At 42.6% G+C, this 12949-nt stretch overlaps 1 protein-coding gene across 11 annotated transcripts in view; it reads left to right on the top strand.

The window, feature by feature from the left end:
• The window catches only part of PFKFB2 (6-phosphofructo-2-kinase/fructose-2,6-biphosphatase 2), a 46434-nt gene extending 34584 nt beyond the window's left edge, over positions 1-11850 (top strand). For 7 of the 11 annotated variants that reach the window (XM_055370212.2, XM_055370216.2, XM_063708957.1 and 4 more), the window contains 5 exons: positions 314-418; positions 1161-1290; positions 2069-2131; positions 2390-2454; positions 3085-8698. In XM_055370212.2, coding sequence (XP_055226187.1) covers positions 314-418; positions 1161-1290; positions 2069-2131; positions 2390-2454; positions 3085-3252 — 531 coding nt within the window. In that variant the 3' untranslated portion in view covers positions 3253-8698. Of the gene's footprint in view, positions 1-313; positions 419-1160; positions 1291-2068; positions 2132-2389; positions 2455-3084; positions 8699-9834 lie in introns of those variants that run through there. The other 4 variants (XM_055370237.2, XM_055370229.2, XM_004028302.5 and 1 more) reach the window with 2 other exon arrangements.
• Positions 11851-12949: the final 1099 nt, after the last annotated feature.

The following is a 12949-nucleotide window of genomic DNA, read 5'->3' as shown; positions in this document are numbered from 1 at the left end:
TTTCCCTCCTTCTCTGCTTCCTGTTCCTTTTAGCCTCTTGACTTTCTTGACCTGTAAGTTCCCCCCAGTAGTAGGAGAATGTGGTAGCTTGAGCTAGAGAAGTTGCCTCTTTCCGGCAGTGGTCCTCACCCGGTGAGTCACAGACACTCTGTGACACTCTGGTCACAGGCAGCTGCAATACATGAAAGGACCCAGCACAGTGCCTGGCACGTACTAAGAAACTAGCATTCTTCAATGTCATCTTCCTTATTTGGGATGGGGCTGGTGTGGTACAGTCTATCTCTTCAAGCCAGCTTCAAGTGGCTTTTTGCAGGGTGTGTGTGAAGAGATGACCTATGCAGAGATTGAGAAGCGGTACCCAGAAGAGTTTGCACTTCGAGATCAAGAGAAGTATCTGTATCGATATCCTGGTGGGGAGGTAAGACGCCCCTGTCATGTAAAGTGACTGCCTAGACCCTTGCTGAGTGTTTAGCTTTAATTTGGGGGAAGGATTGAATGTGATTTGGAGGGTCTAGGCATCATTTATCGTCCTTCCCTTGGGTCACTTTGGTTTCATTCAGCTTAGACAATCGAATGCCTCATTAATTGTTAAGATTCCCAGGGATAAGGGTGACAAGGCATCCTCTGTTCAGTATGTTTTAGAATCAACACAATCATTTTTACTTCTTATTTTCCTTGTACTCTCTCAATCCCACCCCCACATAAGTAAGTGGAGTCACCAAGTAAATATATGGGATAGGAATTATTTCCCTAGTGTTTTAGGCTATTTCCTTGTCTAAGTGGCTTCCATACTCTAGGGATGTGTGAGGCAAAACTAAATAAAACTGAATGGCAGAGGTACAGGAAACCCCTAGAAGTCTCTTGTCTCACTGCCTGTATTAATCTGTGGGAAGAAAAAACACACACACACAGGTTGAACTCACACTTCCTCTTCTTAACCTGTAGTTTTCTTGGTCTAAATATTGCTTTTGAAAGATCTGAGTTTTCTCAAGAGATACCAGGGCTGGGGGCAGTTAGCAGGTGATGTAAACTCACTGAGCCTCCAGGAGGAAAGCCAGCTGAGGAAGAAGAAGTGGCCCTTAGTCTCCAAGGTCCAGCCACTGACTTGGCTGCCAGCTTGCACCTGGGCTCCTGCCAGCCTGCCCCATTTCCCTCCACAGTCATACCAGGACCTCGTGCAGCGGCTAGAGCCTGTCATCATGGAGCTGGAACGTCAGGGCAATGTCCTCGTCATCTCCCACCAGGCTGTCATGCGCTGCCTCCTGGCCTACTTCTTGGATAAGGGCGCAGGTGCCTTTGAGGGAGGGGCTGGGAGACACATCCAGTGGGAGAGGGCTGGACTTGCAGTGGCACCAGGATTCCTGGGAAACAGACCTCCCTGTCTCCGCTCAAATTAGAGTACTTTCTCCAGACAGCAGTGTGGGGCTCCCAGCAGCCACTGAGTCAATGACTTGCTGAGTTCACTCTGCTGCTATGAAAGCTTCCAATGGAGAGTGGCTGCCGCTGGTGCTCCTTGATCCTGCCTGGCTCAAGGGCCAGTGTCATGCTGACACTCCTGGCAGCATCAGGACAGTGGTTGAATATTCCCAGCCTGCCATGCTGCCTACTAGGAGGGTGGTATCTTAGGAGCAGCAGTTGTTTCTGGGTAAGGGCAGTAAGAAGGTGCCATTGCCTTCTTCCATACTTCGCTTCCCGATCTTCGGGAGCTCCTGGGAAGTCTGCATTGTGGATGCTGAGCTCAGCATCCTGAGCTGCTGGGAAGCTGTTGTGGTCAGACCTTATTGGCCTTTGCTGTACCCAGGTGACCCCCTTCCATTGGGCTCTCTGGCTACAATACTTCCTGTTTTTGCCTGCATGGAAGGATCTAAGATGGCCTTATTTCCTTCCTTAGCCACTCAGAAGGTTGGGTGGCTTTGTGGTCTGGGGTTTAAGGGAGGAGTTGTACAACTCTAAGAGGTGGTCAAAATAAGGGAAACTCATTATGAGCTCTGTAGATTCTTTCTTCCACTAACTTGACCTTACTCCATAATACTAAGAGACTTCCCTCGCCTGGTCTTTCTGTTTTCAGATGAGCTACCATACTTGAGATGCCCTCTCCATACCATCTTCAAACTTACTCCTGTGGCCTATGGTAACTATGCACATAGGGGCTGGCGGGAGCTGGGAATTGAGGAAGGTCAGAATTTTCTCTGAAGTTTGTCTAGAGTTCAGCTTCATTATCCCTATATACCAGGGAAGCTCCATCAGTGCCTTCTGTTTTGAAAGGGATGTATGCATGACTGTGTGTATTGCAGAATGCGTACATTCCTTTGTGGTATACTTTCCCATAACTAAGGAATTTTCCATTGAACCTTTTTCTTTAAGTCCTCTCTTTCCTCTGTTTTCTCAGGGTGCAAAGTGGAAACAATTAAACTTAACGTGGAGGCTGTGAACACGCACCGTGACAAGCCAACTGTAAGTATTTTCCCATGATGAACACACCAGTTTCCCTGCCACCTTGAGTCTTTGAAGCTTTGACATCAAGAGTCTGGGGTTTCTTTTATGTACAAAAGGGAAACAGATTCAGAACTTACGTCCAAACGTAGTTTGCTACGTCTGAAACTGATGTTGGAATTATTTTTTTTTTAAATTAGTACCCCTTTCATGAGTCTTAACCTTGAATGTTGGCTCCTGGAAATCCAATTAAATATGGAAAGTGTTTGGCTGAAGTGAAATGCAAATTACTACCCCCCTCCAACCCCAAGTGTCCCTTTAGAAAGCAGAGTCCAGAGGAGCCTATAAGGTGGGGGTCAAGAGGTGTAGGTTTGTTCCTAGGTCTGTCCCTGGTAATCTGTGTGGTCTTCAATAAGCCCCTTCCTTTCTTTGGGTCTTTTTCCTGCTTTGGAATGTTATGCTCAAGGAGCTTCTCCCTTTTAGCCCCCTGATGCTAGGAGGCCAGGCCATGGGCCATGCCCTGTGAGGGACCCTGTGTGCAGAGGAGCAGGAGTGAGGGAAGCTGTTGTGGTTACAAGCGCATTATTAACCTGTATGAGTGAGCTTTTGGCTTGGCTTTCATTTGTATGGTGTCACTCCATTTCCAATCAGAACAACTTCCCCAAGAACCAAACCCCTGTAAGGATGAGAAGGAACAGCTTTACGCCTCTGTCCAGTTCGAATACAATAAGGCGTCCAAGAAATTACAGTGTTGGGAGCCGGCCCCTCAAGCCCCTCAGCCCTCTCCGTGCCCAGGACATGCAAGAAGGGGCCGACTAGCCGAAGACCCAAGTCAGCATTCCGGTGGTGTAACTGTGTGTTTCCCTCCAGCCCTGGCCTCCTGCCCTTGTCACTAATCACCAAGGAGTCATTAACTTCCTCCCTCTACGCCCACCCCTGACACTTCACCATTAATCTTAACACAGAACATGAGGTTATGTGTTTATAGGACAACTTAAGCTGTTCTTCAGTTTGAAACATCTTTTCACCCAGGGGCAAGTTAGCAAATTGAGTCTTTTAGGACAGATTCTCAGATGGGATGATCTGGAGGAGGAGGAAAAAGATACACTCCCTTGGGGCTGAGCATGCCCCACACTCTTGGATCTTCTCTCTGTTCCCTGGTGTCTTCACTAATGTCCTCATGTTGGTGAAGTGTTGGGGGATGGAGGGCGGGTGAGCAGTCGGGGGACAAAAAGTCTATTTTTCCCTCACTTTTGTCTCTTCAATGTGTGTTTTCCTTACACTCCTTACTTGACTGCTTTCTTCCCCCACTTTCATGTCCCCTCTGGATTGTCCAGTGTAATGCATGGCATTGTGGTGTCTGTCTAGGAAGGAAGGGGTGATTGACAAGAGACAAGTCTGGCCCAGTTGATGCTTTCTGCAGTGGGTCTAAATGGATCTGGACTGGAGGAGTCTTTCCTTTCCTTTCTCCCTTCCTCTCCAGCCAGGTCCTGCAAGGGCCAGCCCAGGCTACAGAACATCCACAGAATATTCTGGAGTTTGCAAGTAGACATAGGGTGAGAGTTCTTGCCTCCTTTCATGAGAAACAGTCCTAAGTCTTCGATGCCCTGGGGGAATCTGGCTCTGAGCATGTGGGAAATGTCTTGGTTTTTATTTTTAATTTAGAGTCAGGCCTGGGTCTTTTGAGGTCTGCAGAGTGGGGTTTAGGAGAGTAGGGTGGGCTCTAGCTCTTGCAGGGCTCTTAGAGAGCAGTCATGTCTTTTCTCCCATGGCTCTCAGGTTCTTTGCCAATCACAGCAACTTTTCCTGCCAAAGCCAGTATCCTCTGGGGCTGTTTAGAAGGGCAGTTAGATTCAGGAGTCACCACTGATGTTTGAGTTGCTCAAGGCAAGAGGCAGAGAAGAGTTCACTAAAACTGCTTATTTTTGAATAATTTCAGCACACTGTCCTTAAGAAGAAAGAAACATCAAAACAAAATAGTTTTTACATGACCATTTTTTTTCCCCAAATGTGGAAAAGCTTGATGATGAATTTAATCTCTCTCATTGGAGTATTCTTTTGTTCATAAAGAGAAACTATCTCATCTTGATGTCTAGAGAAGTCCTTGGAACCCTGTGGGATCTAGCTCGTAACTGTTTGTATTTCTCTATTCACTTCTGTCATTTCATTTTCTTTGTAGGGTTAAACAGAAAATCTTTAGGGAAGAAATTCTTAGCCCCTTGATGACCATGATGGCTTATTCTCTTTCCCAATTTTGCATGCAAAATGTACGAATATATGTATGTTTTTCTGAGAGGCAAGTTTAGGGTTCTCATGGGATTTTAAAAAGAGATAGGTGACTCCCCACCTTAAAGTTATCTGCTGGTCTTTTAGAGGTAACCAGTGAGAAGGAGTTAGCTATTTTCCAAGGGTGTTTTCATTTGGTAATGGAAGACTTTTTGCTGTGGTTCTCATCCAGGAGTATTCCTTAGAATCCCCTTTAGAATTGTTGAATCATAAACATGCCTGTGTCCACCTTATGCTTAATACTGACTCAGAATCTCTGGGATCTGGGTCTGGACATGCATGTATTTAAGTAGCTTCCCGGATGATTCTGATTCATAGCTCGGGTTAAGAACTCCACCTTAGGAAGTTAGGTGGAAAAATACTGGATAGTAGTTTCTCAGACAAAAGTGTCAGCCTAGGAATTCTGAATTCCTCATAGTCCTGAAAGGACAGTTCTTTGGGTTTGATGTTTGAGCAGATCATATGTTAAATGATATAACCCCCGGAAGGCAGGCTGCTGTGTTTCAGAGGGTTATTCTAGGTTCTAGTCCCATCTTTAACCCTTTACTTTGCTGAGTGATGTGGAACAAATCACTGAATTAAATAATTGTCTCTAGATAGCAGCTGGGGATTTTAAGCACCCTGGAGAGAGGTGCAGACCCTGCAGGATGATAAAGGTTGTCATCACTGGCAACTGACTCCTGACCCCGAGTCCTTTACTCGTATGTCCCAAGTAGGATACCATAGCCAGCTTCTAAGGGCTGCTTACCTAGATTCTTCTCAAAATTGTGTCCAAGATGTTAAGTAACCTGCTATTCCTGTTTAGTGGTTACATAACATGTACTTAGTGTCTTTGTGGTGCTTTGGGCTGGTGGGGGCAGGGATAGGGGAAAGATAAACAGAAGTAGAAGAAAAGGTCCTTGTCCAGAGGAAGATTATTTTAAGAGACAGGACATGTAATTTATAACAAATGGACATTTGCAATATAGCAACAGTCTGAGTCTAGAAGTGTTCAACCATCACATCGCTTCTCCTGACTTTTCTGTTGTCCTATGGCTATGAGACTACAAGGGTTGGGGGATGGGGATGCCCCCACCACCACCAGTGTGAGAATGAGATATGGTTGGGGAGGCGTGTTTGGCACTTTTACAAGGTTGCATTGTCCACATTTGCTTGGATGGTGGCATCTGTAGCCCAAATGGGCATTCAGTCTTTTCTTCTGCTGTGAGGTGAGGGTAATTCAGAACTAATGAATGAGAATAGGGAGCACTTTGATCCACAGACTTTGGATTAACACTGTACCCACTCTTAGCAAAAGGGGACTTCTCTAACAAGCTAGCATTGTGTTAACCTGTCATTAACCCAGCATTAGAGACAGGTCACTGGGATGTTCATTCTGGCTCTCAGCCTGCCATTATTTCCCCACTCGCACCTGTGCTAGTTTGCTTTCTCCAGAAGAGGAGCTGAGGTGGTCTTATCCTCAGATAGGACATGAGAAATTGGAATTTGGCAAGCAAGGGCTTCAGCATCCTTTAGTCTCTAAAGCAAGATCCCTTCAGAGAAGTCTAGCAGGAAGAAGCCAGGAGAATGTAGAATGGAAAAGAGCTCTTACTCCAAATTTTAGAGAAGTTTCAGCTCTACTTCTCATCTTTTCTCTCCTGGTCTTACTTGAATGCATGTTGGTAATCTGTATACATTACTATGACTGTGTCTATCACAAGTCCTACAAAATAAAAATGGACTTAAAAGTACTCTCTGCTGAGGCTGTAAGTTTTGTTTTGTGAGAAATAGGTAAAGACATTAGCATTTAATCTACTGGAATAAGCTGGTTGCTGTGGCTTATACCTGTAGTCCCAGATACTTGGGAGGCTGAGGCAGGAGAATCACTTGAGACCAGCCTGGGCAATATAGTGAGACCTCACCTCTAAAAAAGTTTTTTATAAATTTACTTGTCTAAAGTGGGGAAAGGGAAATTATTCTGTTTTCTTATTCTTGCTTCAAGACTATGACAGATTTGAAAGAGAATTTTAAAGCAGATTTAGAGAACCTGCTTCTCTTCTTATCTCCTAATCCCTAAATTGTAATTTAGCTCTTATCTGTATTGTTGTTTTGTTTTGGTAAAGGGATGATTTTTACACTGAGTTTTAAAGTAGAATAAGAAAAGCTTCTAAAAACTTGCATTGTGCTAGGGATCTGCCCTATATCTTTGCCTCTGGTGTTTCGTTGTTGTTGTTATTGTTTGTTTGTTTCCAAAGAAGTTGGAGTTAAGGACACAATATATTTGTACCCCTAGACTGAATGGGTGAGTATTCCATATGAGGATCTGGGTAATCCTCTTTGCAACCCACATTTGGTCTTCAGAGACACTGGCATTTTGAAGAAACATATGATATAGCTGTTTGGAAATAAATTCATCTATGTTACTTTTTTTTTTCGTTTTTTTTTTTTTTTTGTGAGCAGATCTTAATTGACAGAAACTCATTGGTGGTTGGAGTGGCCAATGGGCAAGGGAAAAAGTATCCAGTAATCAGAAGAATTGTATCTGGGTTATGTAATCTTATGCACATTCCATTGTCTTTGCCAAGCCCAGAAGCCATGTTGTGTTCATTGTTAAGAAATTTGATAGATTTACCCAGCTTTTCTATGTATTTTGACTGATTGAAAATATGTAACAACTGAGTCAGGTTGCAACACTGGTGGGGTAGAATCGACTTTCCCTGAAGGTGACACAGATATCAGAAGTGTGTCCAGGGATTTAATTTAGACCCATACTGTCCAGGAGACTGTCTCTAGTTGGATCTCTGTGCTGACTGACTGACAGACAGACTTTAGTGTCTGTGTGCTGACTGACAGACTCTAGTAGTGTCTATATGTTGACCAACTGATAGACTAGTAGGATCTGTGTGCTGATTGACTCTAGTAGGATCTGTTTGTCACTGACAGACTGTAGTAGTGTCTGTGCGCTGACTGATAGATAGACTATAGTAAAATTTGGGTGTTGCCTGACTAACGGTCTAGGGTCTGTAAGCTGACAGTCTGCCTGCTTTCTGATTGTATCCATTGAAGTGTATGTACATTATGGTAATTCTCTGTCTATTAAATGTGTCTAACAAAGAAAGGAATTAAGCACTCCACATGTTTTCTTTATAGGGGAGTTCTGTACACTATGATTTTAAATAGATATTTCTTATATAGTAGTGGCCAAATTCTCATTATTTTGTACAAGATAAAGGTTATGCATCACTTTTATGGTATTTTGTGAACTCAGCTAAGGGAATGCCTGTTCAGAGCCTGGAGTTGTTACCTTTACTTGAAGTCATCTCATCCAGTCCCCTGCTTTAGGGCAGGACTTCAGTTCCACTGTTCGTTTCTGAAGCTTCTGTGTCCCCAGCTTACCCTGTTCTGGAATGTTGTATTCCATTGGACAGGGCTGCTATTTTTAGTCAGCCATGCATTTGGATTTTACGTTTAATCTAGTAAGTAAAAATTAGAAGAAAATTTGGCATTTAAAAATTGATTTTAAGGGTTGGCAAAAGTATTTTTTCCAGTAAGCCTTTCACTGGATATCTGTGACCAATGTTTACCTACGCAATGTTTTTGTATCTGAATTGCTTATGTACGTTTTTTATTATATTGACCTAACAAGAAGATCAACTTATGCTGGTATGGTGATGGTTTTGCTATGGCAAAATCAAAGGGCTGATCATATATGGTGCCCTTTGGGAAGGGGGATGGTGTGGGGCTGAGCACCTCTGGGTTGAATGGGAATGGGTCAGATTGGGAAGCCTAGGAATAGAGAGTTCTACTGTAGATTTCCTAGGCACTGCTCTGTTGAAATAGGAACATAAGTCTTTAGCAACATTCTGATTTAATCGGGTGACACTGATAACAAAGTATGCCACTCAGATCCATTTAAAGTGTGCATAACTGTATTTGAAATGTGTTTTTGTGTGCGTGTGTGTAGAATGGGTAAATAAAATTGTTGAGTAACATGAACCTATCAGAAGGCTTCTGGGTTTTTTGTTTAGTATTTTCAGTTGTGTTTCCCATCCCTTCCCCACCCCTAAAACTTTGCCTCATGCTGCACAAGGATTCAGACTCAGACAAGCCAACAGAAGTTCGCACTGTAATTGAAGACCATGGTGTAGCCATGGCTCTCTTCTGCCACCTTCTGGGGAAGATAGGAAGAACATTATGGAAAGCACATGAACTTCAATAGTTGTGTGTTCCTGTTGGCACTTATGCAAGAATTAAGAAACAATTACATTTCACTGCACTGTGCAGTAATTCCCATTAGCAACATGTAACTCATATTATGTATTATAAAGAAAACTTTTGGAGATTTTTTAGCACTTAGTGGACTGTTGTTCCTAAAATGTGATTTGCCCATTTCTAAAGAGATTATGGTCAAGGGTATAAAACAGCATTTAATTTTTTTTGAGACAGGAAATACAGATGGGATTGTTTTACCATTCTCATGCCTTATTCCTTGTTACCTTAACAAAGACCAGAAGCTCATTAGAAATGCAGAATCCCAGGCCCCATCCCCGACCTCCGGAGTCAGAATCCTCATTTTACCAGGATGACCAGGTGATTCATATGCACATTTAACATTTGAGAAGCACTGTTCTAGGGGAAAAATTTCCCACAGGGTAAAATGTTAGATGCCAGTTAATGGGAAGAAGTTGATCTGCTCTGATGACTGGTTTCAGAATGGACTCGTATAACTAAAATAGTAGGGACCCTCCTCAGAAGCCAAGTAGCCCCTGACTACAGTGTCACTTTATTGGCATGGTCTTTTGGCTGACATAGCCTACACGATTTCCTTCTACCAGAGGGATCCTGACTGCTCCTGCTTCATATCTTGGGTATGTAGCTTATGGTCCAGGTCTGAAAGGAGTGCCTGGTCCAATATGGTCACGAGGTCAGCTCCTCAGGGAAAGAAGACCATGACTACGCCATTCGGGTAGTCAAGGTGTGTGTGTAGGCACGCCAGTGTGTTCATGCATGTGTATGGATGTGGGGATGGGGAGGTTGAGGGAGGAGGGAAGGTAGGGGAAGGATTCTGTTCTACTTTTATGTTCGCTGCTTGGCGGTGCTGTAATAGCTTTGTGTCTCTTCCTCTCTGGCTCGTAGGCAGCAGAGACCACACTGGCTGTGCGCAGACGCCCCTCCGCAGCGTCCCTCATGTTGCCTTGCTAATGATGTGGATGTTCAGGCCTCACCTCTCCAAACGACTGGGATCTACTGAAAAGCTTGGGCTGTCAGCTTCACAGAGGCTAGAACAGGAAGTTAAGTGGGAACTGGACTTTGGGGGCCACCAAAACGAGGCCTGGAGAAACGCCACCATATTTCCTTCCCTCCTGCCTAATGGGAATATCAGTTACACTGAAAAATTTAACTTCCCTGTGCCTCAAAACATTTAGCAACCTGAACCAGTGACTTTTTGTCATCTCTGTGCTGAGTTTGGTCCAAGTTGGTCAATCTCATTCTGTATAGGCATTTAACATCCTACCTGTGACTGTCTGCATCCTTTGCTGGCTCTTTTTTGCCCAAAGTGCAAATGCACTTCTTCAGATTTACTTTTCAAGTGAGAAGGTAAGAGCTGGTCTCTGCCACTGTTCCAGGCGAGCAGGCTAGAGTCTAATATACATATGCTAGCGGTTACCATTTGCCACATTGGAAGCAAGAGACAAATCACCAGGTGAATGGAGGGTCTTCTGAGAAATTCAGTCCCTAAAACATCTTTTCTGCCTTGATAGAAGAACAGTGTCAGTGGCAACCTTTTCATTTAGAGAAGTTTTTCTTGTTCCAGGCCCTTCAGGACAGGATCTGACTGCAAGACTCCCCAAAATGGATACCCATCTTCTAAGTTCCCTTTTGTAGCTACTGTACTTTTGACTTGATGCATGTGCGTCTCATGCATCAAGATGGGGCTGATGTGGTTCTCCTGGGTGGTTGGGAATGTGGGCTAGACAGAAAAGTAGAGTGCCATTTATATCACGTGAGTAAGTCAAGAAAGCTCCTTGAGAATCAGCCCGATCAGGGAGTGTTTTGGCTTCAGAACAGGTGGAAGGAGACACGCCCCTCTGTGGGCTCTGTCACCATGATACAGTCCTTGAGAGAGCTGTGGCTGTGACTTGGAGGGCAGTAGTCTCCTGATACCTGCCTCTTGGCCACTGGTCACTATTGTGGTCACTGGTCTCTCATATAAAAGTTAGGGTGGCAGGGTCATGGACCAGCGCCTCAGTGCATTAGTCATTCGCTTTTCCTTACAGACAAATCAGATAACTCTTCCCCAGTGATTGTCAAATGTATGAATGTATCTCTGTAAATGTGGTTTTGACATGTCACTGTTATTGAAGGAGAGTATGGAATCCCCACAGGATATTATATCTTGCAAGGAAAGTCTATTTTTTTAAAGAATAGTATGTTTTTAGCTTTACTTTTCTTTCTTTTCCTTTTCACTCAAATGCTCACTTGCTGGGCAAAAGGGTGAGTAGCAAGAAAAATAACGATATGTAGCTTTTCTCAAATGGTTCTTTTATACTGTGGATGATACAGGACTCTGTTACCTAAGATGTGATAAGCTGGGCTGCAGGCGGTTCAGCGTCCAGCAACTAGGAGCTGCTTTTCTACGTACAAAGCTGCCTTCAGGAAGGCTCCGTACCCTGTAGCAGATGATTTTCATCTGGCTGCCTACTGCATGCTGTACTATAATGATTTTGTTGTGATATGGATTTCTCTCTGCATCAAAAACTGTCTTTTGATGATCAGACAATGTTTATATTTAGTTATTTATTCTATCCATGTAAGGCATTTTTGAGTTTTCATGTCACTGTTTGCATGTATTTAATCAGAATGTAATATAATTTATGTTGTCAGGTTTTTTTTGTTTGTTTGTTTGTTTGGGTTTTTTTGTAGAAATTTAGGTAGTTAGAGCTTTTAAGTCTAATGTCATATTAACTTAAGTTAAATTTCCAGAATGTAGGTATCTGTCTTCTGTAAAAGGAAAATAACGATGTTAAGGGACAGTGAATTTTTTTTGAATACTTTGTTTCTCATTGATTTTTATTGTAAGTGTAAACCAAGAGATGCATTTCTCTGGAGAAATGTTTATCTCCTGGATTAATAAAATCATGCTAAAATATGCGAGTAATATGTATTGCTTTTGTAATAAGAACATACAATAAAATTATTTTTAATTAAAAATGCAATTAATTTTTAAGATAACACACGAAAAGATAACATTTGGTACATTATATGTATGCAAAATATTAATAACATTGTCTAAAATGTGTTTGAAACTAGCTTCTTTAAGATGATTTTCAAATTATTAGATTATATGTATATTTCCAACTAGTGATTTTAACCAGTTCGAGTTTCATCAGCATTTCAAAATGATATCAGTAAGATTGTGACTACCATGCATTACTGACATCCTAGAGTTTCATTTATTTATTTAACAAATATTTAGTGACTACCCATTAGTTGCCAGGCAATGACTAAAACAAAGTCCCTGACCTTTGTCTAGAGTTTATTATTGGAAAGGAAAGGTTAACAGCAGGTCTGTAACCTAATGCATCTCTTTCTACTGGGGATGATTTCCCCCTCATGAATGACCTTGACCAAATAATGTTGGATAATGGTTACATAAATGTATATGATAAAGTAACTTGGAACAATCTTTTGGGGTCAGCAGCAATAGAGATAAAATGAAATGTTCATAATAACAACAGAGAATTTCCAAATTCTTTAAGTTCAAGGGTTCTTCTGATAGAATGAAAATGACTTATGAATTCTCCAATTTGAAAACAGGTGAGAGACAGTGGTTATGTGTACTGATGAATACATTGAGCTTTAATAATCTAGCTGGTGGGCTGACAGTAATGAGGATGTGGCGTCAAGGTTTAATTTCCTTGGAAATATCTCCAGGCACTTCTGCAAGTGTTCTCTAATTCAGCCATCAAGCCATCATTTGTAAAAGGCTGGGGTGTCTGGAATCATTCTCTGGGTTTTACAGAGAGGTAAATGAGCACCACTACTGAGTGACACACCTCAACACTGTCGTGATTTTTATAAAGCCAATAATACCTCAGAACAAGGTAAATGTTAAGACCCAACAGACACATGCCACACTGTTTTAAAATGTTGCTGGTAACTTAGCAAAGATACCAGCATTAGAAAATGATTACTCAGCGAGTACTTCAGTGTTGGGTGATGGTCATTATTTGCCTTTCTCCTGTAGGTT

Source organism: Gorilla gorilla, chromosome 1 (assembly GCF_029281585.2).
Source record: "Gorilla gorilla gorilla isolate KB3781 chromosome 1, NHGRI_mGorGor1-v2.1_pri, whole genome shotgun sequence".
NCBI classification, from domain to species: domain Eukaryota; kingdom Metazoa; phylum Chordata; class Mammalia; order Primates; family Hominidae; genus Gorilla; species Gorilla gorilla.
The sequence above is the reverse complement of the archived record's forward strand: the minus strand, read 5'-3'. Positions and strand labels throughout refer to the sequence as shown.